The 26,435-nt window shown below is 37.7% G+C and overlaps 3 protein-coding genes across 6 annotated transcripts; 2 read left to right on the top strand and 1 right to left on the bottom strand.

Annotated features, from left to right (window-relative positions):
• Nucleotides 1-13: 13 nt before the first annotated feature.
• LOC117985677 (retinoid-inducible serine carboxypeptidase-like) lies at nt 14-13,385 on the bottom strand. Of its 4 annotated transcripts, none has more exons than XM_069501584.1 (12): nt 13,218-13,385; nt 11,636-11,816; nt 11,302-11,539; nt 9,470-9,703; nt 6,508-6,755; nt 5,374-5,473; nt 3,949-4,079; nt 2,633-2,743; nt 1,630-1,957; nt 1,129-1,206; nt 789-937; nt 15-495 (listed from the first exon to the last, which is right to left on the bottom strand). In XM_069501584.1, exons 2-12 carry the CDS (start codon nt 11,672-11,674, stop codon nt 400-402), a joined length of 1,752 nt encoding a protein of 583 aa, XP_069357685.1. In that variant the 5' UTR covers nt 11,675-11,816; nt 13,218-13,385; the 3' UTR covers nt 15-399. The 4 variants fall into 4 exon arrangements, 3 of the variants coding, with proteins under 3 accessions (XP_034828330.1, XP_069357685.1, XP_069357684.1); XM_069501583.1 differs by having other exon boundaries at nt 12,972-13,247; XR_011237255.1 differs by lacking the exon at nt 15-495 and having other exon boundaries at nt 877-937; nt 1,129-1,203; nt 12,972-13,247.
• Nucleotides 13,386-13,629: 244 nt separating this feature from the next.
• trus (programmed cell death 2 like trus) lies at nt 13,630-21,500 on the top strand. Its single transcript, XM_034972536.2, has 8 exons — nt 13,630-13,837; nt 14,227-14,393; nt 14,790-14,978; nt 15,637-15,746; nt 16,038-16,162; nt 17,163-17,316; nt 17,892-18,039; nt 18,867-21,500. The coding sequence occupies exons 1-8, from the start codon at nt 13,730-13,732 to the stop codon at nt 19,153-19,155; spliced, it is 1,290 nt and encodes a 429-aa protein (XP_034828427.1). The 5' UTR covers nt 13,630-13,729; the 3' UTR covers nt 19,156-21,500.
• Nucleotides 21,501-24,339: 2,839 nt separating this feature from the next.
• On the top strand, nt 24,340-25,055 carry LOC117985765 (prostaglandin E synthase 3 homolog). Its single transcript, XM_034972549.2, has one exon. It carries the CDS (start codon nt 24,505-24,507, stop codon nt 24,997-24,999), a length of 495 nt encoding a protein of 164 aa, XP_034828440.1. The 5' UTR covers nt 24,340-24,504; the 3' UTR covers nt 25,000-25,055.
• The last annotated feature ends 1,380 nt before the right edge of the window (nt 25,056-26,435 follow it).

Genomic DNA, 26,435 nt, shown 5'->3' with positions numbered 1-26,435 from the left:
CCAAGCTGCGGAACCCGCCTTGCACACTGCGCAATATAGTTTTTTTTTAATACTTTATTTGAACCAATTAATAAGTGTAGGTACCTACCTACATTTTTCAGCTTGACATCCTGAAACTCTCTTGAGTTTATGTGCATGTTGCACATTAAATATAATTTCTAGGAGTTCTAGTCATACAGGAATTTCGGCATGACCCGTCTTGAAGATAGAGGTCGTTGGCACAACGTAATTCAGTGTGCAGTGTGTGCATATTTTTATTAAAATTTTTATACTTATAAACTTGTTTAACAACACACTCACAAAAAACTGAGTTTTTTTATGCAATAAAAATAACATTACTATAAATTAATATACAAAATTCCTCCAGTCTTTTTCTGAATAAATTTATTCATAAACTAATTAATTGTTATTGCTTATATCTGGGTGAACAAAATTAGTGTCTTCTATCATGTATTCCAAAATATGTTCCATTGCGGTAGGGTTGTCCTCTGGAACCTAGGTACAAAAAATAGGTTGTTACTTGTTCAAGGATACCTACCATCCTAAAAGCCACCTGCACAGTATATACCATAGGTATTCAGTCGGTTTACACCAGTTTACACTAAATTAGGTCAAAACAATTTACTGATTGACACCTGACGAATAAAATTGATACATCAAAAATACAAGATGGCGGTCGGTCCTCATTATACTTATTAACATTATAGAGCGGGGCAAGGAGGTGATTTTCATAAATACCCAACTAAACTCAACTTTAAATGTGACTAAGTAAACCCATATCTACATACCCAATGTCCTGATCCGAACACTGTCCAAAAGCTGAGTTGTCTTGCAGCCTTATAAAATCCGTTTTTATTTCCCCTTATCGGAATCCTCCTTGCATTCATGAACTCCTGGGCTCCGTGCCACTTAAGTGCGTGTACCCAATTTGAAGCACCTAAGTAAATACCAATTAAATAACTATCTAAATATTGTAAATGTGTAAATTTTAAAGATCTTAATTTTTTAAAGCATAATTAGCCATTTAAAGTAGCTACCTATACTAAGAAAAACGTCTCTTTCACCTCCAACCAGGGGCAAAAGGTTCTACCTACTTTATAATGGGGTAAATAGACGAGCCACACGTACCTGCAAGAGGTGTAACGACATCTAAATTGCCATTATAAACTGCAATTTTGAGTTCTGTGCGGTCGAGAAGTGTCTCTACTGAAAGAAAATAAACTTAAATTACTTAAATATTTACTTATTTAAAAATTAAACAAGTACTATTATATAAAATATAAACGAAATAAATGCAAACGGCTAACTACAACTACGGTTTTGTAAGTAAAACTCAAGATGGGCATTCGAGTCGAACGTGTGGCGGTCGTGACGCCACTAACGCCGACAATCACACGTTAGTGTCGCTGCACTCGAATGACGTTTTCTGCATTTCTCTTTCGCGGCATCAGTGACGCCACATACACCAGACTCTAAAGTCCAGCTTTAGTAAACTCATTCGCCTTGCCGGGCGGTTGAATTACAGTAACAAAAAGAAACTTAAGGTAAGCAGCTGGTAACCTTCCTAAATTAAAGAGCATGATAATTTTAATAAATTCATTTACTGCTAAAAACGTGAATTAAACTTACAGAACTTATTAGATGGCACAAGGAAACTATCAGTTAAACTTTCATAAGCTTCCATTGATAGCCAAGTCCATGTTAAGGTTTGACAAACCTCTTGTAGTGTCGGTTTCACATATCTATTAACTTTCTCCGCTAAATCGGTAAGGGCACTATAAACTGAAGGCTGGTTTACGTTGTTGAAATTTATCTCCATCCCAGCTTCTAAAATTAATGTGTGAAATAACGTACTGTCAAGGTTTTCAGCGGTAATATACTCTTTTTTATCAATTAAATAGCTCATATTTCTAGCCAACTTCATTGTTTTTGTATATGTGGGTTGGTCGATAACACCCTGGAAAAATACGCCAAAGTTCAGTATCTCGTTTAACTTCAACTAACGTTTCGTTTAGTTATAATAGATCAGTAAACTTTTCTTCAATAAATAAATCTAAGTATTTCGATTCGTGATTTCAAATTGATTTCTCAACTGGCTAGATCAGTGATCAAGTAATCAGATAAACTTTTCTTAGGAATTCAAGTAATTCTCAGGAAATATTTTATCATCTTGCTAATTTTATACTTTATCTTTCATCAGTTACACGATTCTCAACTTCATTTCTTAATTATATATTAAGTAACCTAACTTTAAAGTTAACTATACTAGGTATAGTTCGCGACAGGTCGAGATGGCAATCGGGGTATGAGGCGGGGGGACGTCCCGTACACCTGCGGTATCCCGCGCCGGCGTTAGCTCGGGGGGGTACTATACTCACCTTACTACTTGTTCAAAGTTCAAACACATTGAACAAAATTAGGTATAGGTTATAGAACCTGGGTTATAACTGACAGAAGTCATCCTTATCTTCGGCGCGCTCGATGCGGTTGAATCGTGTGCTAAAGTTATTTGTAGCTCTGCAGCCTCTCTTCTTGCTCCAGTTTGCACAAGTATGATGAATGATGATAATAATTCTACAAATAAGTGGGTAGAAGTTACCCAGGTAGATACACGCTGTGTTTAGGTACTTACCATGTTATAAAGAAATTCAGGCTGTGCCAATGTACTTAGCTTTGGATTGACCCATCCACTTCCAATGCCGATACCCTTGAAGTTCATCTTGAGACGATTATTTTTTATTGCCTAAGTATAAAATAAATATCTTGCTTAGGTAATTCCGAATGCGTTGTAAATTGTAACTTGTACCCTACAATTTTCTTGTTTTAAATGTCTTACAGTTTTTCTTACACAAGTAAAACATTAATCTTTAAAAATATTCAGACCTATTTTAGCCGCTCGACCTGTCTGGAGGTGCCCGAGCCAATGATAAAATACCTACAGCGTCATCGCATCGTGTGCTGTGCATGCATATTGCATATGCAACACTTCCCCACGCCCAGAAAAATAACAAGTACCTATGTCTTCTATGACGCAATAATATATGGACTAAGAGCCCATAAGGGCCAGACCTTCGTTATTTCATAAAAGTCGAAAGTTTCTATGCGCAATAATATATGGACTAAGAGCCCATAAGGGCCAGACCTTCTTTATTTCATAAAAGCTGAAAGTTTCTATGCGCATTGTCTTAGTTAGGGAGGAACGTTCAGCGGCTATGAAGTTTGGATCTTGGTGGCTTTGGCAGATAATAGGTAACAGTTAATAGTTTAAGAACCTCAATAGCTCAACCGGTATAGGTGTGGACTGAAAACCGAAAGGTCGACGGTTCAAACCCCGCCCGTTGCACTATTGTCGTACCTACTCCTAGCACAAGCCTGACGCTTAATTGGAGAGGAAAGAGAAATATTAGTCATTTAACATGGCTAATATGGCTTTTTAAAAAAAGAAAGACAAAATCTTTCGTCAAAGTATAGCATAAGTCATATTTTCTTCGGAATAGAATTAGGAACCACGTCATGCATTGCCAGACACTTAGTATCATGGCAACCTTCTGCCAGAAACCCTTAAACTTAAGTCTTGGGTGACTGGCAGGGGGTTACTTGCCACTATATTAAGGGTGAGATCTATAGAGCGCACTCTGACTTAGCTTAGACTTAAGACAGAGTTGAAAACAAGACAGAGCTATATCTCTCACAAAAATCTGTCTCGTTTTATCGCAAGTCTGAGCAAATAGTAGTACCTACTTGCAAATTCTTTGGAGCAAAGTCAAAGTGCGCTCTAGATCTCAGCCTATGCGTCTGGCAATACGTTATGGCTGGCTCCAGACAGTCGGTCAACACTCCAACAACCACAAACGTCGATCGTGTGGAGGCGATCAAAACAGATTCTCCACACATACGTTCCAACCTCATTCACTATGGGGATGTTGAAGTATATTCAAATATTCTTACCCTATGTAAATAGTAACCAAGCCTTGGACATAACTTGCCACCGTAGCTTTGACCAAAGATATACGTTGGTGTTTTACGAAACTCTCTGTGTGTATTGTAGAACTCTTTTATAGCTCTCCGAAGATCTTTTGCTGGAAAAAATATCAATAATAAAAAGATGATAACTTTTTGTATAGCTCCAACAGGTACCTATGTATTTTCTTAGGGTATTTCGTAGGTATAGTTATACATCCTTAAAGAAAAATACGTTTTTGCTAAATGGTTACCTATTAAAATTTACTGCAAACTTTTACAGGGTCACTCGGCGTACTGTGACTAACACTGGCCGGTGTGCAGACTTTTGTGCGTTTTCATAGAAAAATCAAAGGAACTGTTTGGGGCTACATGGGGGCTACTTAGTACTTACACAAATGAACATGAGTATAGGTTCTATACAGTGGTCTGTGGGATCTCGGATTATCATGGCCGATGATAACATAGTGAGCGACAGGTCGAGACGGTAATCGGGGCATGAGGCGGGGGGACGCCCCGCTCACCCGCACAGTGCCCGCGCTCGTCTGCACCGGGTTAGCGCGGGGGCTGTGCGGGCGTGCCCACCCCGATCGTCACCTCGACCTGTCGCGTACTATTAGGTACCGTGTCGTCTATATGTTGCGATAGAGTAGGTATTCGTTACGCCCACAATATGCCATAATCAGAGAGATTTTTTAGGTACCTACTTACTTATTTTGAAATATACCACTAAGATAGTTATGTAAGTAGATACACTTAGAAAATGAGGCCATTACTTGGTAGTACATACTATGTTTTTAGATTAAGGTAGGTACCTATCTTACCTTATATATTATACTTACTTATTATATCTATGGGTAGGTAAATAAGTAGGCGATAATGTTAGGTTCACGCACTTGGCTAAAATTCTCACGACTTAATATGCCTATTAAGAGGTATTTAAAATGCGATTGTTTTACAGGAGGCTACTAATCTTACCTTGAATACAAATCCATACTAATGTTATAAAACTGTGTCTGTCTGTCTGTTATACGTTTTTACGGCTCGATTTACCTAATTTTGGCAAAATTTAGTAGGTAAGTACAACCCGTCGGAAATATCTGAGAACCTGGCTTAGTGACGTCATGCAACGCGCTTGCGTTGCCACCGGTACCTGCGAGTTGCGAGTAAGCACATTCCAGTGAGGTGCATAGATATTTCCGACGGGTTGTACCTACACAGATAGCTTGCATATCCGAGACGGACGTAGGTTATACTTTTTATACCGGAAAATCAAAAAGTTCCCACGGAATTTTGAAAGCCTACATCTACGCTGGCGAAGTTGCGAGCTTCATCTATTTATAGTATTGGCTTATGAAAGATTTATGTAATGTACCTATTAAAGCGTCAAGAGTAAATTTCTATGACACCTACCCGCTTCCTTGTCTGTTTTCACGAGCAGAGTTTCATTAACTGCATAACTAAATCCAGATCCAACAGGATGATCTATCAACAGAACGTTCCTTCCGTTTACCTGAAAGAAATTTACTTATATTTCTATAGATCCTATGTAGATACTAAAAGAACATACAGGGTATAACCAGAATGCTAACAAAAACTTAGCGCTATTGTTGAACTATCTAGACACAAACCATTTGCCTCATTTTGTAGTTATAGAGATTTAGTATTTTTCAAACCCGCAATGTATAGCGTGCAAAATGGGGTCAATGCCCCATCTTCAACGTGGCATTGACTCTGAGTGGCCTACTTACGCAACGATTGTTGACCTCTGGCGTCAGTCTGATTTTTTATTTGCAATATAACGTGAACTTTCACAAAATATAGGACATTTTTAATTCTTTTTTCGCGTTTTTTTATGGTAGCATAATATCAGTACCTATTACCTAATCATCAGTACTATCACCTGTCTTCGTTTTTGCTAGCGTTCTGGTTACCCCCTGTATAATATGAACGTTCCTTTGATACGTACAGTATCTATAGATGTGCATAAGCCGTGGTAACCTAGTAGTTAAAACCTCCTAATCGGGAGGTCGGGGGTTCGATCCCGGGCACCTCTAACTTTTCGGAGTTAAGTGCGTTTTAAGCACATCATTATCTAAATATCATTTGCTTTAACGATGAAGAAAAACATCGTGAGGAAACCTGCATGCCTGAGAGTTCTCCATTGTGTTCTTACGAGATGTTTCAAGCCTTCCAATCCGCACTTGGCTAGCGTGGTCGAGTACGACCAAACCCTTCCCATTCTGAGAGGATCCGTTATCAGTAGTGAGTCGGCGATGGGTTGATAATGATGATGAATTTGTATAAATAATATTATTATTATTATTTTTTAATTTTGTGATTTGCGATCAGTCCGAGGACTTTTAGCAAATTAGGTGTAGGATATTGTTTTGTAGCGGCTGCTCCTCTTTAGGAGCTAGTACTCAACTCTTTATTGCCTATAGGCAATAAATAAAAAATAAATAAAAATAAAAATAAATCCAAGAAATTGTCTGTTACATGAAACTATTTTTCATTTTCATAGTCGGCATTATGAATTGTACCTACCCAAGTATGGTTTCGAGGTCGCATGTCCATAGTAAGCGGGCCAATTTCAGCAAAGTTAGCTAACCCAGTAGCCGCATGGCCCGGCCCACCCTGTATCCATATGATTAGTGGTTTGTGATCGGAACCGAATTGTACTCCATCGGCGTAATATAACCAGTAAAATATAAACGCGCCAGGTCGCACCTCGATATATTTTTGAACGCTTTCCCAAGGTTTTCTTTTAAGAGCTTCTAGATAGGGGTTTTTTTCTAAAATTAAAGTTTTATGTTTTAATCTCACTAGATATTTTTTTCCTGCAATTTATCGTCTCTAATGCGCAGACCCAATAATATATTGATTGCGTAATCCACATCATTTAAGGTTTCTATTAATTTTTATGACTAAATACCTATAATTCTTGCAAAAACACTATTAAATACTCAAGTACCACATGTTATTTTAATTCTAACTTCCTCAACGGTAGGTATATATATAGATCTAACTAAATATTTTCTATTTCGATTTTATTTCAAAGATGAAATAAAATCGAAATAGAAAATGAAAACACTAGGTACTCACTTACCTTCACATAATATAACTGATGTAAAGATGCACAATAACTTAAAAACTTGTATTAAAATTGCGTTCATTTTCCTTTTCCCCGTGAAGCAACAAAATAACTGAATTCACATGCGACTTATAGAGTCGCTCCAATCCAAATCATTTAACCACAAAATATGTCCTCAAATATACCTACCAGTACAACATTCGGTGATATCAGATTGGAGTAGGCAAATTAGATAAATGAACCACTGAACGTAATATGAACATAATAATATAGGTCCTACATGTCATGATAATAATAACTCATGTCACTCGATTTTTGCTATGAACATAAGTTATAAGCGCATCACGCTTGCTAATTGCTAGGATATCCGACTCTTCAATTTTCCGCACTTCACATGAATTAATTTTGGTACTTCTGGTGGCATTGTACTTGCATTGTTTTGGATCCTTCGCGACGTATGTAATAGAAAAATTACAGTCATTTGAAGAATTAGCGCGACAGTACAATGGCATAAAATCTAACTGCCAAGGCTACGGCGTCTAAGGCGGAGCAAGAATGACGACACAAAGGAAACAAAAGGTCTCTCTCCTTTCACATTATGTAATTAATAAATTCCACATCTTAATTCAGTTAAACATTTTAGAACTTAAATTATCGTGATGAGAATCATAATAATTACTTAATTCTTATGGGAACTAAAACTCACGTTTAAATCGATGCAAGCCTGATCAGTAAGGTAATTAATTAGTTTCGAACTCGTTCGGGTTTCTTCTTTAGAATAGATCTAGTAGTACGGAAGTCGGGCTTAAACCGATTTAAACGCGAATTTGAAGCGTTTTCTTATTACAATCGCTTAAATATAGGTACTTATTTAGAATAGAATAATAGAAATATTTTAAAAGAACAGATCAACAAAAGACCCTAATATTCCTGTATCACCATTGAATTTTCTTGGTCTATAATGATTATTCGCGTTTGAGTTAGATTGAGTTGCGGGCACGTAGCTGTAGGCGTGATTGACGTAATACTTGGGCTCTCTTTTATTGGGTGGCGGGCTATCGGGCCTATCACTATGTTGCGGCCTCGAGCCTTGTATATTATTTTGAGGTTGTTTATTGGGTGGCGGGCTATCGGGCCTATCACTCGGTTGCGGCCTCGAGGCCTGTGAATTTTGAGGATGGCCAGCCACGTGATAAAGGGGAGCTCCGACAACTACTCCAGGGCGATAGGTCATTTGAGGATCTGATCCAGCCTCATTAACTGGTTTCACGTTATCTGAAAGATAGGCAATTTATTTGAAAGATAGGATAGGTAAACCATGAAAAATATAGTCTGCGACAGGTTGAGATGGCAATCGTGGTATGAGGCGGGGGGACGCCCCGCACATCCGCACGTCACCCGCGCTCGCCTGCACCGGGTTAACGCGGAGGCTGTACGGGTGTGCGGGGCGTTCATTTCGACCTGTCGCGTACTAGGGTTACCTACCTACAAGTATCTATGTCGTGAATTGTTGTAGGTAGGTATACCTAGATAAAACTAGATACCTACCTGCGTACCTATTAATAATAATTGGCACCTTGAATGTTTAGTTCCTGTTTTATACTTGATTCAATTCATATACCTATAAATAAAATATCTTTTTATAGGCGACAAATAGAAATCTGAAGTAAAGTCGATCGCACACTCACACACACACACGCCTAAGAACCGTATGAGCAGAACGCAAACGCACCGCAATTCGAAGACGGCAACTGAGAATGAGATCTGCGGGCTGATTCGCTAACTTAGTGATTAACACTTTAATGATAGCCACCGAACTCATTTGACATTTATTTTTAATCCATTGATTAAAAATAGGAAGCTGTGGTAGCCTAGTGGTTAGGACGTCCGCCTTCTAATCGGAGGTCGGGGGTTCGATCCCGGGCACGCACCTCTAACTTTTCGGAGTTACGTGCGTTTTTAAGTAATTAAAATATCACTTGCTTTAACGGTGAAGGAAAACATCGTGAGGAAACCTGCATGCCTGAGAGTTCTCCATAATGAGAGGAGACCGGTGCTCTGTAGTGAGCCGGCGATGGGTTGATCATGATGATGATGATATTAATCGATTGCGATTGTGACCCAAGTCGGTAACTAAATGGATCAATCACTTCTGCTAAACTGATTCTTAACAAACTTCGCACATGAATTTTGTTCTCATGACATCATGACTTTGGAGATTTGAATTTGGGCTTTTTGTTCCCTCCGAGCACGGTGGTTACGATTAATATCACTAACATTGTAAATTAACCTAAGAATCGAAATCTCATTCTCTTAATCAAGTTGTAGATATCTATGCGGAAAGGTCTGGAAACAACCGCAAGGGACCGCGACCCTCAGCAATGAGAAATACGGACTATAAAGAAAGAAAATTACCTGATGGTTTTTGTGGTTTCGGTGGCGTGTAGCTGTTGGTACCGAAATATCCCGCGGGCGGTGGCCTTGTTGGTTTGGAAGATGGTTTCATGCCGTTCTGGTGGTGCTGGTTCAACAACTGCTGGTGTGATGGCTGATTTGATGACTGGTGTGATGGCCGGTGAGAGTGAGACGAGCCCTTCTTTTTAGAATGGTTACGTTGGTATCCTTGTCTTCTTATTGGTCTTTGTGTAACTGCGTAGATCGAAAAAGCGGTCAAGAGCGAGTCTGACTCGCACACGAATTGTCCCGTTGTTGGTATAAGTATACGGGAAAAAAAATTAAAAAAATATAATTTCTTGTACGATGGTTCGTACGAGAAATTACACTTTTTTTAAATTTTTTTTCCGTTTCGTAAGTAGGTAACAACAAATTTACGTTTAAACTACCGTGAGTGATTTCCATTCTAAATAATATCTGTCCCGACTGTACTCACGTGTTTAGTCGACGTTAGCCCGACTAGTTTCGAACCCATCCCATCGTGAGTACAGCCGGGACAGATATTATTTAGAACAAATTTACGGTTTCGGATTTTTCATTTACTTGTGCTAAGTATGAAGACAATTATTGTTATTTGCCACCTGCCTTTGTTATGATTTCAGGTCAACGGGAAGTACCCTATAGGTTTTGATTCCCTTGACGGGTCTTGACAGAGACAACGAAGTGATCCTATAAGGGCTTCTTTTTTAAAAGCTTTTATTTAACTTGCAATGTATGTAACTATGTCCCTATGTCTGTCGGGTTGAACCTTGCAACTCAATTTTAAAGCAGATATCATATATTTATCAGCAAGTATAACACCATCCTTACTCTGTGGCTAAGCTAAGGAGTAAAAAGCTTTCGCATCGGTCATTCGCTGACAGTGGATATTGCCCTATTATTTATTGTAAACACGTCTGACCACCTACCTATAACTAATGGACTAAGAGCCAGCGCGCGTCAGACCTTCGTTATTTTATAAAAGCTGAAAGTTTCTCTTCGTATTGTCCCCAACACAGGGTGGAACGATCAGCGACTATGGAGTTTCATGGTGGCTTTGGGAGATCACAGGTAATAAAGGTGTAAAAAATCTTACGTCAAAGTACAAAGCCAATTTTTTTTTGTATTAGAAATCACGTCATGCATTGCCAGACACCCTTAAACTTTTAAACATTAAGGGGGTTGCCACGACACGACAGTGTCCGGCAATGCGTGATGTGATTTATAATGTTATTCCGAAGAAAACAAAAAAAAATAGACTTTATAGGTACTTTGACGTAAGATTTTTTACACCTTTATTACCAGTTATCTCCTAAAGCCAGAACCAAACTTCATAGTCACTTCACACAATCGTTTCTCGCTGTGTTGGGGACAATACGTAGAGAAACTTTCAGCTTTTATTAAATAACCAAGGTCTGACACGTGCTGGCTCTCTCTCTATAACGGCTTAGTGTTAAGTTTATTATATGTAGTTCCTTTCCATTTCAATGTCATTTCCGCTTGTAGCTATAGGTATCTAGAGTCAGACACCTAATTTACCTACGTGATACCTACCTATACCTACTAAAATAATGTTTTAGTTTTTTTCCCGCAAAGCTAGGTTTTCATAATGAGCTTTTAAATTCATACCTAGGTATCTAGATACATATTGTTAAGTAATAATTATCAAAAATTACGAAACCGGTCAACGGCACGGAATATCTCAATGAATCGCGCCCAGTCTTTTAGGTACCTACACAGTACACATCGATGCCGAAATTTCTGATTTGCTTAAATTAGTAACCTAAGGAGTGCTTATTAAGTTTTACACTCACCTGAACCAATATCATTTTCATCATAATCTTCTATATCGCCGCAATCATAAGGCAGGTCTTCCTGGGGTTGTTCTTGAAGACTACTGGGCGAGTTAGGTGTCAGCAAATTATAAAATTGTCCAAAGGTTCGTGGGTGAGTATCATAGCGCTTTCGTCGAGGTGCGATTTTATTTGTAGGGCAAAGATGCGCTATAGGGTTTACTGTCACTGCATCTAGCTGCACAACGAAACTAAACACCTAAAAAATATAATTACATTTTACAACAATTCTTAGGTAGGTATACGTTCTAAGACAAAAGTAAAAAATACTTTTAAAAAATGTCAGCAGACGTACTAAAATTAATGCCACTGCATAGTGTATAAAAGTTTGCATTTTATTTGTATTTTTTAATATAACTGGAAATATGTGCTTTCGTTCAAAAGTCTTATAGATATCTGAACGCAAAGGTATAAAGTATTTTATACCACGCGACAAAAACGAATGTGTTAATCCTTGGGCAATGACCGCTCCTTATCTGCAAGAAAATGACCAAATATAACTGAAACGACCATTTAATAAATATTTATATCTAACAGCTACATATTTTGGCACTTTATATACTGTTTTTAAAATAACTTGTTTCGTTCCAATTCTCATCAGCCGGTTTACTTATCATACCTAACTGTAATATTATTTTTAGATGCTATTGACATTTTGATCAGTTTCATTATTTTTCTGCAGTTAAATTAATGATGCAACATGGGTTATATCGGTTATATCATAGTATCTTTATAAGGTTCTTTTCGAAACAATAACTCCTTTGAAAACAAAGTGGAACAACGGTTTTGTAACATTTCTAAGTCGAACATAAATGAATGAAAATCCTTTTCGAGTATAGGTTTGATGACGGCAGATATTCCATATCGATGCAGATAGTGATCAAAATAAGTAGGTATTATTAATTGGATTTCCTAATAAAAACTACTTAAGTAGAAGCCTGATGAAAGATCCATGCTAAGGTTAATATTTTATTTTATCGATATCTGTTATGATATTCGATGATGTGCATTTAAACTAAGCAGGTAACTTACCTAGGTACCTACCTAAATTTTTCTAAGAATTTGAGAGAAATAAATCATGGTGAATGGAAACGATGGAGGGTATGGGAGGTCCAAGTTTCGATCCCTGGGGGGTGATTCGTTAACTCAGTGTTCTATAATGAATGATAGCCAGTAGCCACCAATCTCATTTGACAATTATTTTTAATCTCTTTAAGGGTTTTCAATCAGGAATCATTTTACTCAGTATTTTTACTCAGTGTTTATTATTTGCTCAGTGAAGCAGCAATCTAGAAGCAACCAATGTCAAATGAGCTCGGTGGCTATCATTAATCGTTGTACACTGAGTTAGCGAATCAGTATGCTGGTTTCCTATTTAACTCAGATCTGCGGGGTGATTCAATAACTTAGTGGTCAACACTGAATTGTAGCCACGATAGCCACCAAGCTCATTTGACATTTATTTTTTATCCAATGAAGTTCTCTACGAAAAATTATTTTACTATCACTCAGTGAAGCAGCTATGTAGAACCAACCAATGCCAAATGAGCTCGGTGGCTATCATTCAGTGTTAAACACTAAGTTAGCGAATCGGGGCCAGTCTGGTGAAATGTTTTAGTCGTAGCACTTACCTATAAGTTGTGATTTAGCGTTCTTAACTAAGTAATTTATTGAAATTCGTTTATTAAAACTGCCATAACCCCTTCCAGGATAGCCCGCAGAAAGTATAAGTAGGTAGTTAGTTTACTTAACTTTCTTTACATAACTAACAATTTTAATTCAAGGAACTGCAGCAGCACAAACACAATCAGTCCGGTGACCTTTCGCAATAACCTCTAATATTGGCCGACACTGTTGCTATTGGTTAAAATACGTACTTAGTTTCAGGCAAAATACCATCAGCCATACACAAGTCACAACCTAAGATTATAGCAACAATAAATTATTGATCCAGTTCGTAATGCAGCTTTTCTGTAAGCGACGAACAACTGTTTTTCAAATGTTCCCGCGCTTTTCACCTTAGCCTCCTCCTTGGTCTACGGTCAAAGATATTAAAGTCAGGTACTAGACTTCTGTGTTTGTGTTCGTGTTCGTTATTTTTTTTTTTGTTCTTCTTCTGGCTTTACACAGATTAGCCAATGTCAGGTCGTGTTCGTTTACTTTGTTTGCTTCTCTTTGTGCGCCAGACTTGTCAGAGTCTGTGACAAATGTCATTTGCTTCAAGTTTAGTGTTTATACTCTGTGTAAATCAAATTCGAATTTCGAATCATATGTTATTGGTCTGTGATTGTTCTGTGTTTCGAATAATTTGTGTATAGTACGGGGACATATTATTTTATTTTAAGATTACTAAATAATTCGCAATAATAAATGCAGTTAAACGATTAAAATGGCGAAATACCAAGGAAAAGTCTATCTAGGATACGAGGAGGAAATAATTGTTGAAAAGAATCAAACTCAGCTGAATTACACGATCAATAAAATTGGCGGATTACCTGTATGTATAAAAAAATTAAAAACTAAGCTTCTATATAGCTATAATAGAATGTCTCATTCCACATTTCTTTGTATATTTACTTTCTTAACTAGGTACTTGATGTATTTTGACGCAGTTTTTAGTATTCCCCAATTTTCAAGGAAGGTTTTTGTTGAAGGTTGATGGATATAGATTTTTAAATTCCCTTGTAACTCTTTGATTTTGTGGGATAAAAAATAGCTCATGTTCATCCCGCGGATGCAAACTTTTCTGTTTCTATGATTTGTGTACTAAATTTAAACGAATGAGCTGTGAAAAGGTAGCTGATAGACAGACACACTTACACATTTAAAACATTAAGTATGAAGTTAGAAATGAAAGATGTTCATATTATGAAATTGTACTTTCAGGATTGGCCCCCTATAAAGGATATTAAATTTTCAACTAAATGTCCTCTATGCAGTCTGCACAGGCTATTGATAGTGCAATGTTATGCTCCACTGGAAGGCTCTGTATATCATCGCACTCTCTATGTGTTTGCATGCATTAACCCAAGCTGCTGGACTCAATCGGAAAGGTATGAAAAAACTTATTTTTATAATAGTAGTTTTATAGCACATTGTCTTAAGAAAATACTTTTATCAGATTTAATTCATTAGAAGCTAGTGGAAACTTTGATTTTTTGGGATAAGGTAGCCCACTTTTCTATTTGTAAAATTGGTATAATAATATGTTACTATTACTTACCTATGCCGTTTTCAGAAATATGTTATTATAATACTGTATTATGTTTGCTATGTATGTAATGGTATAGTTATAATCCATATTTAATAATTTCTGGGTTTGTTTATTTAACATTATTCCAGAAAACACCAGTGTTTCACATAATAATGAAACTATTTTTATTCCATTTATATATTTTCTTTATTTTAGATAATAATATTCTTGAATTCTTGTTTTTTTTTTTGCCAAGTTGGACATGTGTTAGAAGTCAAATACAAGATGAGCCTACTAAAACAAGTGCAGTTGTTCGCATACCTAGTTCAGAGACTAACTTGAGCTGGTGCAAGGGTTCGGATGACTGGAATGAAAATGACAATGGGGACACTACTAATGGAAATGTTTTGTTCGTTGACAATAGCCCTCTTAATGGTGTGCAAAGGTAAATAAAAATTGTTCCTATTATAAAGTACACTAGCAGATGCCTGCGACTTTGTCCGCGTGGAATTAGGTCTTTAAAAATCCTGTGGGAACTCTTTGATGTTCCAGGATTAAAAGTAGCCTATGTCACTCACCAGGTCTTTATCTATACCCATCCAAAAAATCACGTCAAGGTGGGAGACTTCGGACGTGGCACTAGCCACTAGGTAGGGTGGTAACTATACCACCCTACTGGCGATGCCGTGCCGCTAAGTGATTTAGCGTTCCGGTACGATGCTGTGTAGAAACTAAAAGGGTATGGGTTTAATAAAATCTGCCATACTCCTTCCAGGTTCGCCTGCTTCCATCTCAGACTGCATCATCACTTACCACCAGGTGAGATTGCAGTCAAGGGCTAACTTGTATCTGAATAAAACAAATTACAAAAAATGCCTTCACTGTAAAAGCAATTGATATAAAACACAGATAACTCCTAAAAATAGAGGTGCGTGTTTAGGATCAATGGACCACCCTTACCTGGACCTAAATCTTAACCAGTAGGTTCTCAAATAGGTTGATAGAGTTTTCTGCTTAGTAAATTAATATCAAAAATCACCTGCATATTAACAACACAAATTTTACCTAAATATGCTTTTATATTGAAGTGTGAAAATTTTAAGGAATTCAGACGAGGAAGACGAAAGCAATTCATATGACTTGGAGACAGTTGAGCAAGCGTTGGGGAACCTGCAAGTTGACGCACATAATGCAAACATGTCACCTGTACAAGGTTAGTGAAATTCATTAATTGCACGAATGTAGTGAGCCAGATCAGCCCCCCGATTGTGTAAGAAAAACATATTCATCGTAATCACTAACAAATTCTGCCTCTTGAGTGGCTGTGAAAATATGTAAACAGCGAATTTAACCAATCAAACCGACGCGTATAAGTAACATGAAACTGTATAGACTGTAGTATGGAACCCTCAGTGCGCGAGTCTGACTCGCACTTGGCCAGGTATTTACCGAACTATGTGTCTACCCTGCCTATTCATTGCCACTAAAGCGTAAACGTTGATAGGTGCTGTGGGTGCAGTCGGCGCCCCCGTGCCGGTAGCGGAGCTGGAAGGCGGCGACGAGGCGGGGCTGGTTCTTGCGGAGACTCCCAGCGCTCCACTTGACAACATGGAAATACTGTTCCACCAAGTCAGTATGAGCCCCGGCCGATAGCTCGACACTAGACTTGTAGGTCGGCCACATACACTCGGAAACTTATTACTGTACAGTCAAAGGCCAAAACTTGTTTAGCACCTTAATGATCGAATTCGCTTGCACTGCACGGCACGGTAGGAAGCTGTGGTAGCCTAGTGGTTAGAACGTCCGCCTTCTAATCGGAGGTCGGGGGTTCGATCCCGGGCACGCACCTCTAACGTTTCGGAGTTATGTGCCTTTTTTAAGTTCATAATTAAAATATCACTTGCTTTAACGGTGAAGGTAAACATCGTGAGCAAACCTGTATGCCTGAGAGTTATCCCATAATGTTCTCAAAGGTGTGTGAAGTCTGCCAATCCGCACTTGGCCAGCGTGGTAGACCATGGCCAAAACCCTTCTCACTCTGAGAGGAGACCCGTGCTCTGTAGTGAGCCGGCGATGGGTTGATCATGACGATGATGATGATGATGCACGGCACGGTTGTGCGCACAACAGTGATTGTGTGCCGTGTTTATAGAAAAAGGTCATAAGTGCGACTGGTTTTTGATATATAATACATGTCAAAGTAAGACTTTGCTCAGTTGACGTAATATGCGCGCCGTACTAACTGCAAAAAAATTGTGTTAATCGAACGAGTTGTATACAAGAGTCACTATTTATTTTCACGTCTTCTCACTTATTATTTCACGTCTTGTGAAGTGAGCCTTCTTTCTGTACCTGTAAGATACTATTCTGTGATACAGTACAAGTTTTAAGCATTGGTTTCTATGACGCAGTCTAAACATTGTCAACTGCTATCTGTACTGCTTTAAGCTGTGCGTGTAAGGCCGCATTTATTCTCTATTTTTTTTATCTACCCTAAAAAGTGTTTTACAATTTTTGTAAACAATTTCTGGTTTTGTATAGCAACAATACATACTACATGTAGAATACATTTAATAGACCTTTGTGTATCGCAGTGTAATAAATACCTATAATATAATTAATTTAACAGATGATCGAACTGCCGCCAGACATACGAACCTGCCTTTTATCCGGGCCGCTACAGTTTATCCCTAAGTACATCTACGTCGAAGAAGAATGGAACAAGACATACAACGACAACGCTAAAGTGACTGAATTACTCAATAAATACAAAAGGGACAATGGTTAGTAAGTTTTTTTTAAATATGTTAATGAGGCTAATTCTGTTATACACAAGCTCTAAACTAAAGTAAAATGGTAAGGTATAATGGTAAAATGGTGGATCTATTGCCATCCCTTTCACAATGCTCCCTGAGAAAAAGGATGGCACTAAATTTAGATACTTATCTGTCAATTTAGTTCAGTGATTTGTGTACTAAAGAATTAGTCACAATGTTTTATGAATTTGTTAAAGAAACCATTTCTACAACCATTGCTTCAAGCTACAGTAGCCGGCAAGAAATATTGTACATCAACCTTTATAATGAGAATTCGGCTTTGTAGAGCGTTGTCTCTGTCACTCATACCTGTGTGACGTTTTGTCGGTCTCAACGACAGAGATAACGCTCTACAAAACCGCTATCTCTTTCTATGTACAATATTTTCTGCCGCGTACTGTACGTGGCAGTCACGACTTACGTTACGTAAAATGAACGATTTTGAGTCGTAATACAATAGTGAGCAAAATTGTTGAACTGTGTATTTATTTTTAAATCCTGGTTCAGTATTCAAAATATTAAATTAGTTAAAATGATTATAGAAATAGAAGTAGGCAGTGTGGCGGAGCGAGGGTCGGGAGGCGTGGGGTGCGACGACGAGGCGTACGAGGAGGCCGCGCCGCTGCACGGCGACCGCCTGTTCCACGCCTTCCTCACGAGGCTGCACCAGAGCCCTGGCCAGATACTGCGGTAAGCATACACTGAGTAGTATCGTTATCTTGGGCTGGTACAAGTGTATAGTTTTATTCAAAATCCATTCTAAAAAAGTGTGTGCCTGTCTGTCTGCTAACTTTTCACGGCCCAACAGTATAATAGATTTTGATGATATTAATTGTTACAGAGTTAGCTTACATCCCGGGAAGGTGTGTCCTTCCCGGGATGTAAACCTTACTTTTATCCCGGAAAATCAAGAGTTCCCACGGGGTTATTAAAGACCCATCCGTTCAATCGATTTATATCAAATTTGGTACACAGATAGCTTGCATCCTGTAAATTTATATAGGCAACTTTTTATCTCGCAAAATCAGAGTTCCCACGTGATTTTGAAAAACCGAAATCCACGCGGACGAAATTGCGAGCATCATCCATACTAATATTATAAATGCGAAAGTGTGTCTGTCTGTCTGCTAGCTTTTCACGGCTCAATGGTTCAACCGATTTAGACGAAATTTGGTACAGAGATAGTCCATACTTAATATTATAAATGCGAAAGTGTGTCTGTCTGTCTGTCTGCTAGCTTTTCACGGCTCAATGGTTCAACCGATTTTGACGAAATTTGGTACAGAGATAGCTTGCATCCCGGGGAAGGACATAGGCTACTTTTTATCCCGAAAATTGAAGAGTTTCCACAGGATTTTTAATAACCTAATTCCACGCGAACGAAGTCGCGGGCATCAGCTAGTCTAGTATAATTATAAAATATATCTTAAATTATGAAGCTTACTTTATTAAGGACACAATCCCGGCCTGTCTCACTGTTGATTCTCCTTTACACTAATTAAAAATGTGTCCATCAGATATTCGCGAGATGAGCCGCCACTGCTCGGAGCACCGTTACCGACATCCGAGAACACAACAGATTCTCCCTACAAGCCCACAGTCTGTTTGCGCTGCGGCTCGCGACTCATATGCGAGCTGCAACTAGTTCCTGCCTTCGCGGACACGCTGCGCATACAAAACAACAACATGCCCCTCACACATCTGCACTTCCTATCCGTTCTCATATTCACCTGCTCGCAAAGTTGCTGGCAACCAAACGACAGGATGGTTGAAGAAACTCTAATTTTTCAACCAGAAGTCATTTAAATGTTAATTTTTTCCACAGCTATCTCTCCAGTAGCCAAATTTTAGTATAATTGTCAGTTAGTCACGTCTAGCATTTATTGTTTTAACTAAAAGTTTTAGAATAATTCGTATTTAAAGAAGTTATTAAAATTGAAATAATTACTATTATTATAGTCTGTCTACATGAAATGAAAACTTTACAAGTACAGTAGAGCCGTTTTATTAAGTCAGTTTGACATTCAAATATGTGATCATTATACTAACTTTGTAAGGGCTGGGACACAATATCTTGAAGCCCTAAATTTTATGCAAAATTTCTATAAAAATGACAATTTCAAACGTTTTATTGGCTTGTTCATTATTAGTTTGAAAAGATACACAAATATACCCACATAATATTATAACACAAGTTTATCAGCTGATTTTTCCTTCATAATTAAGAGTCCTCATAATAACATTTGTAGTAGCAGTCAACAGGAACTTATTAAAATGACTCTACTAAGTTAGTTGTTTTTAGATTAATTTGTTTAAAAACAAAATAATAGAATTATACTATAATAATTCAACAACGACGGAATTATGAATCATTTAAGTTTTTATTCAAAGTACATAATAGACTTTCGTGCATTTATTTTGTAAATATGTACATTATTATTGTTTTATGCCAGTTTATTACTTTAACATCAAATTATGTATTTTTAAGAGATGTAAAGAGTTAAAACGTCCTTAATTTTACGTAGTAAGTCTAGTTGTAGGCGTAAGGATTGTTTTTATCTATCTACTGGCTTTAATAAAAACATTCCGACGATTTGAGAACCTCCTCCTTTTTTTGAAGTCGGTTAAAAATAGAACAATACATATTGGTCTAAGATCCGTTATTAGGAATATCTACCCCATCTGTTATTTAATTGTAATAGAGAATATTTATGGTAGATAATGTGGCTAATTCCTTTGTACACAATCTCTAAACTAAACTAAAATATCACGTCTAAATCTATTGCTATCCCTTTCATAATGTTGCTTGCGGAAAAGGATAGCACTAGATTTAGACCTGTTAATTTAGTTTAGTTTAGAGATTGTGTACTAGAGAATCGGCCCCATTGTGTATATTGATACATCGCACATAGGCCTATGCCTAGCTAAATCAGGTGCCAATGATGTTAAAAATTAAAAAAATCTATCGATAAAAATTGAACACCTTAATACTAGGCAACCTTGGATTCAAAAAAAGTTGTATAGGTACACCTATTACAGTTAGTTTAGGAAATAAAATTGGATTAAAATGAAAATTTGACTAAATACAAGTCCCGCAAATTGCTATTGCGCTGGAACTATGTCTCATTTACATCGAAATGACATCATTTTAACGTCAGCCGAAATAAAAATGTACCATCAGCTCGAAACTCTAGTCTAGTGCTGACGTCACTAAAATGGCGGCCACGCGCATTAGCAATTTGCGTGAATTATAACAGATGAGGTTATATTAGAGGGTAACGCTTACTCGTTTATACCTGGCAACCCCATACCGCCACACTTTTATGGTTGCGCGGAGGGGAAACGAAGCAACCTTTATTTTTTCAACTCCTTGGGGTAGTCATTTATAAAAGTCGAGCATCATTCATAAATGATTAATAAATAAGGAAAGTTGATCGAAAAATCATTTTTAATTCTTTTTTAATCATTGGCACGTGATTTAACTAGGCAACCCATGTGCAATGTATCAATCTATATCAATACACATTATCCACCATAATATATTCTCTATCACAATTAAATAACAGATGAACAAATATTCCTAATACCGGATCTCTACCTATATTATTAATTTTTTGTTATTTAATTTTCATTGACTATGCCAAAATGTTGTAATCGATTTGTCAACCCGATTTGACTGTACCTATAGTCACAGATAAGCTGTGATAGCCTAGAGGTTAGGACGTCCGCCTTCTAATTGGAGGTCGGGGGTTCGATCCCGGGCACGTACTTATAACTTTTCGGAGTTAGGTGCGTTTTAAGTAGGTACCTAATTAAATATCACTTGATTTAACGTTGAAGGAAAAGATCGTGGGGAAACCTGAATGCATGAGAGGTCTCCATTATGTTCTCAAAGGTGTGTGAAGTCTACCAATCCGCACATGGCCAGCGTGGTAGACTATGGCCAAAACCCTTCTCTCTGAGAGAAGACCCTTGCTCTGTACTGAGCCGGCGTTGGGTTGATCATGATGATAGTCACAGAATATATAATAGTAATATACGTACAGAGGTTGCACTCCATTGTTAATTAACTACTTGCGATGATTTAATAGCTTATATAAATAGATAAGTCACGCACGCAAGCTAAATTAAATTGTATTGCTGTGCGCGAGTGTCCGTATTTCTTTGCGTCTTTTCCCCTTCCTACTTCACGGATGGCATTACGAGATGGTCTTAGGGCTAATACATACATTTCGAATCGGCAAGGTACTTAGCTAAAGTACCTAAGCTGACTATGGTCGTGTATTTGTTTGCGCCTTTTCCCCTTCCTCCTTCACAGATGGCATTGCGAGGTGCGGCCTTAGGGCTGATACAATATACATACATTTAGAATTGGTAAGTAATGTATTATAATGTATTAGGTACTTAGCTAAGCTACGCTGACTATGAACTCTATTTTTGCTCCATATCGAATGTATGAGTACATTCGATTTAAAGACCGAGACTAACATAGGCAACTTTTATCTCGGGAAATCAAAGAGTTTCCACGGGATATTTACAACCCTTATACCCTTGTCAACAGTGCCTGATTTAGAGTTCTGATAGCCCTAGGCTTAACTATGAATTCTCGGCCGGTCGTAATATTATATTAACGCCTCCACCTACCACGCAGTGGCGTGCAGCTCATAGAGGCATAAAAGCACTGCTTACCTAAGAAATAGTTACCCTAGTTGAAATAGCTTAATGCTCAATGTAAATAGGTACCTACATACCTTCCTAAATACTGCTTACCCTGGCTTTGAACCCTGTGTACGCCAATGCTACCACGTAAGCTGCTGTATCCCCAAAACTACAACTTTGCAGTACCCTACAGCGTTCGTAACAAAGCCTTAACCGAATCCTTTTATAAAAAACACATTTTCGCTCGACACAAAATTAAGTGATATGTTTTACAGCAATTTTAAATGAGAAAAGTACAGTGACATTAAATACTAATATGTGAAATTTTTTATCCATCTTTTATCTTTTCACAACTAATCTTAACCAATTTTTTTTACATAGATAGTTAATTACGAAAAATTCTGTAGGTATTAATATAATATTATGAATGCGAAGGTGTCTGTCTATCTATCTGTTACTATTTCACGGCCTACCTTTGCATCCCGGAAACAGACATAGGCAGTCTTTTATCCCGGAAATTCAAAGAGTTCATTAGGTTTTCAAAAGTCCTGACTTTTGAAAACCTATGCGGGCAGGCAACAACTAGGTACCTACCTAATACAGTTTCGACCATAGGTTTCGACGGTCAAGCATGTTTGTAAAATTTCACGTGTTTGACAAACGTGCTTGACCGTCTGTGGTCGTTTTTCACGTGTTTGTCAAACAAACTGCGTGCTTGTCAAACAAACTGCGTGCTTGTCAAACAAACTACAGTCCGTTCACTATAACTTTTCCCCTGACGTTATATTTGGCACCATTGCAAATCACTCAATAATAAACCCTAAGCTCTAAGGAATAAAGCAAACAAAGCAATGGTGCCAACATGACGTCAGGGGAAAAGTTATAGTGAACGGACTGTACGTGTTTGGCAAATTTGATTGACGGTTTGTTTGACAAACATGCTTGACCGTGTGCGGGGCCTCTTAAGTTGTTTTGTCACAAGCATGTGGAACCACCATTACGATTTATGGGTCGGGGTTTTAGCTTTTATTTTTTATTTTATAATGTTGCTATACGACAAAAATATATGAATTTCTAGCCGAAATTGATATAATATAATGTTCTAGTTATTTTCGAATTGAAAATACTGATCAATGTCAAAAATCATAATTAAAATATGTTTGTAGTTGTTATACAGCCCACCTCAACTTCAAATGATAGATTCCGAGTAGTATTTTTAATTATTTTTTGAAAAAAGTTCATTTTGGAAACTTAATATCGTCACAAACGTTTTTTAGATCTGTTTTAGAGTCAATTTACGATCGATATAAATGACAAGATATGCCCAAGCGAACAAAATTTTTCACGGTTTTGGAACCAAATAAATCAGCGCCACCTCTTAGATACTAATGATCGACGGCCGTTTTTAAATCCAGACGTCACCGAGGTTGCATTGGTGTTAAAGCACCAATGAGTCGGTGCCATTTCGTTTGTTCAATGGCTGGTTTAATCAATTTTGATAAAATTTGGTACCTACATAGGCTACTTTTTATCCCGGAAAATCAACGAGATTTTTAAAAAACCCAAATCCACGTGGACGAAGTCGCGGGCATCATCTAGTTTGTAATAAATGTGGATCGAGCGCTACTATTAAGTGGGATAGCAACTTATTACTATCAGCTGAGCTTCGAGTAACAAATTAGAGTACCTACCTAATGGACTTATTCCACCTTCCTAAATAAGATATCCTAAATGGTATAGTTACCGTCAAACTAGCCAACTTTGTCACTCAATGATACTTTGCCCAAAAAGCAAATTCGCAATGTTTTTTTTTTGATAAATTAACACCTAAACCAAAATTAAGTAATCCGGACTTTTAGCCAACATTGCCCACATCAATTTTTCATCCAAATGTAACTCCTAAATATACGTGAAAAATACCATGACTATAATTATTTAAGGCTATCTTGACCTAGGTCTCAAAATTTTGATAGTAGTAGTTATTTATACTACAGATGAAAATAATTCTAAAAAGAAACATGGCAAAGTTGGCTAGTTTGACGGTAACTATACCATTTAGGATGTCTTATTTAGGAAGGTGGAATAAGCCCTTAAGAGGCCGTACCCCAGTTCCTAGCGGTGTCCGACCTCTCGCTCTCGCTCTAGTCAAAGTGGAATAGCGATATATCAGGTTTGTTATACTGCAGCTGGAATGCTCTATCCATGAGTAGTATGTATATGTGATTCACAGAGTACTTTTAACATATGTGATTATAGTAGAAATCTTTTATTTCTGGTCGGTGGTAGAAATTAAGATTTTTAAATGTGTTAACCCTGGTTTCCACAAAAGAATCGGCGAGTCGGAAGAGTCCATAAGAGTCGAAAAACCGAATGGTGCATAGAATTGTAATCATCGATAATTGATTTGTGATTTCTTTGTTAAATTCACGTTTGATCAATTATTTCACGTTGTGAACATTCTTTGTTCTAAAATTTAGGAGTGTTAAAAAAATAAAAATGTCAGGTGAGACTCCAGTACCTCCTCCCGTTTTATGGGCACAGCGCAAAGAAGAAGTTTTTCTCACATTTAGCATTGAATCCAAAGATCCGTCAATTAAAATAGAAAAAGATTCTGTCTACTTCAAAGGTGTTAACGCACTAGATAAAAAGGTTCACGAGGTTACAATTCCACTCTACGATGCCGTGGTTCCTTCAAAAAGTGCCTTCGTTAATAAGGGTCGCTGTATAGAAATGGTCCTCTCCAAAGAAAAGAAAGATGCTCCGTACTGGCCCTCTTTAACGAAAGATAAAAAGAAGCCTCATTATCTTAAAGTAGATTTCAACAAGTGGAAAGATGAAGATGACGAGGAGGAGGACGGCGGCGGAGTCCCTTACGACATCGAGGAGATGCTGCGCAACATGGGCGGCGGTGCCGGTGACCGCGCCGAGAAGCCCACCTTCGACGATGTGGAGAGTGATTCCGATGATGAAAACTTACCTGATCTGGAATGAAATCCCTTGTAGTGATATTGCTTATAATAAATTCAGTACATTATGTATAATATTAAGGTTTTTACAGTTATAATAAAATCATTGCAAAAAAATCTTGTTTTTATTAACCTACAAAATTATAAAGTTGAAATTTTTAAATTACAATTTAACATGCTTGTGATGAAAACAGATGCACATGAATTGAGTCAGTACAGTACTTATTACTAATGTTTTCTAATCATTTAAATATGTAGTAATTAGTTGTCTGAATTCTTTCTGGATATTGTATGTTGAGAATCTGGTAAACTGCTGAAACACAATATTCGAGTCATGGCAATGCATTGTTCCAATGTTTTTACTTTACACCTATTTTATTTAGTCATACCTACTTACTAACAACTTTGATCATGTAGATTTGTTCTTTTCATAGCTTCCTGTATGGTTGCATATTTCCATATTGACTGAAGCTAGATCTCTGAGCAAAATATCTATTACAAACTAACTTGTGTAAACTAGTTGACCCTCCCCGGCTTCGCACGGGAGGTGTCTGCCTATGGTTAACCATAACTTTTGAATAAGCTAGAATGACCACCATCTTTGATGATGCTTCAATTTGCTGTAACCTGCTGAGTTCCGTCCTCCAGCTTTGAATAAATTATGTGATCTTCATTTTTAGGGTTCCGTAGTAAACAAGGAACCCTTATAGTTTCACCATGTCCGTCCGTCCGTCCTCGGTTAATCTCAGAGACTATTAGTGCTAGAAATCTGTAATTTGGCATGGGTATAAACTATAAATATTAATCACGCCGACAAAGTGGTGAAATAAAGTTTTGATTAATATATTTTTTTAGGGTAGCTCCCCTACATGGAAAGTGGGGATGAGTTTTTATTTTCTTGTCTACCCTATAGTGTGGGGTATCGTTGAATAGGTCTTTTAAAAATACTGTGGGTGTGGGAACATCAATTTTTATTAGAGTCAAGTGTGCCCCCCCCCCCTCTATCAGCCATATATATAGGAACGTGAAAAAATTCACAGCAGTAGTATATATAATCAATTTCAAAGGAAAACTATCATGGCTAAGTAGGGTTCACATGTTAAGGAGTTATATCTGTTTTTCGAGAATTGTGACTACGGAACCCTACACTGCGCGTGGCTCGCCACGCACTTGGCCGGTTTTTAATACATGACACCACCACATACTACTTCTCGACAGGTCGACATGGCAATCGCGGTCGACAGGATAGCGCGGGTGACCGTGCGTCCCCCCGCCTCTTACCCCGATTGCCATGTCGACATGTCGCGAACTATACCTGATAGATAAACTATGTAGGTAAAGAAAAAACAGCGCCGCCACGTTATAAGTCCCGCAAATTGCTATTGCGCTGGAACCATGTCTCATTAACATCGAGACGACGTCATTTTGACGTATATTTAAGTAAAAATATACCATATTCAT

The sequence above is a fragment of the Maniola hyperantus genome, chromosome 10 (assembly GCF_902806685.2).
Source record: "Maniola hyperantus chromosome 10, iAphHyp1.2, whole genome shotgun sequence".
NCBI classification, from domain to species: Eukaryota; Metazoa; Arthropoda; class Insecta; order Lepidoptera; family Nymphalidae; genus Maniola; species Maniola hyperantus.
The sequence above is the reverse complement of the archived record's forward strand: the minus strand, read 5'-3'. Positions and strand labels throughout refer to the sequence as shown.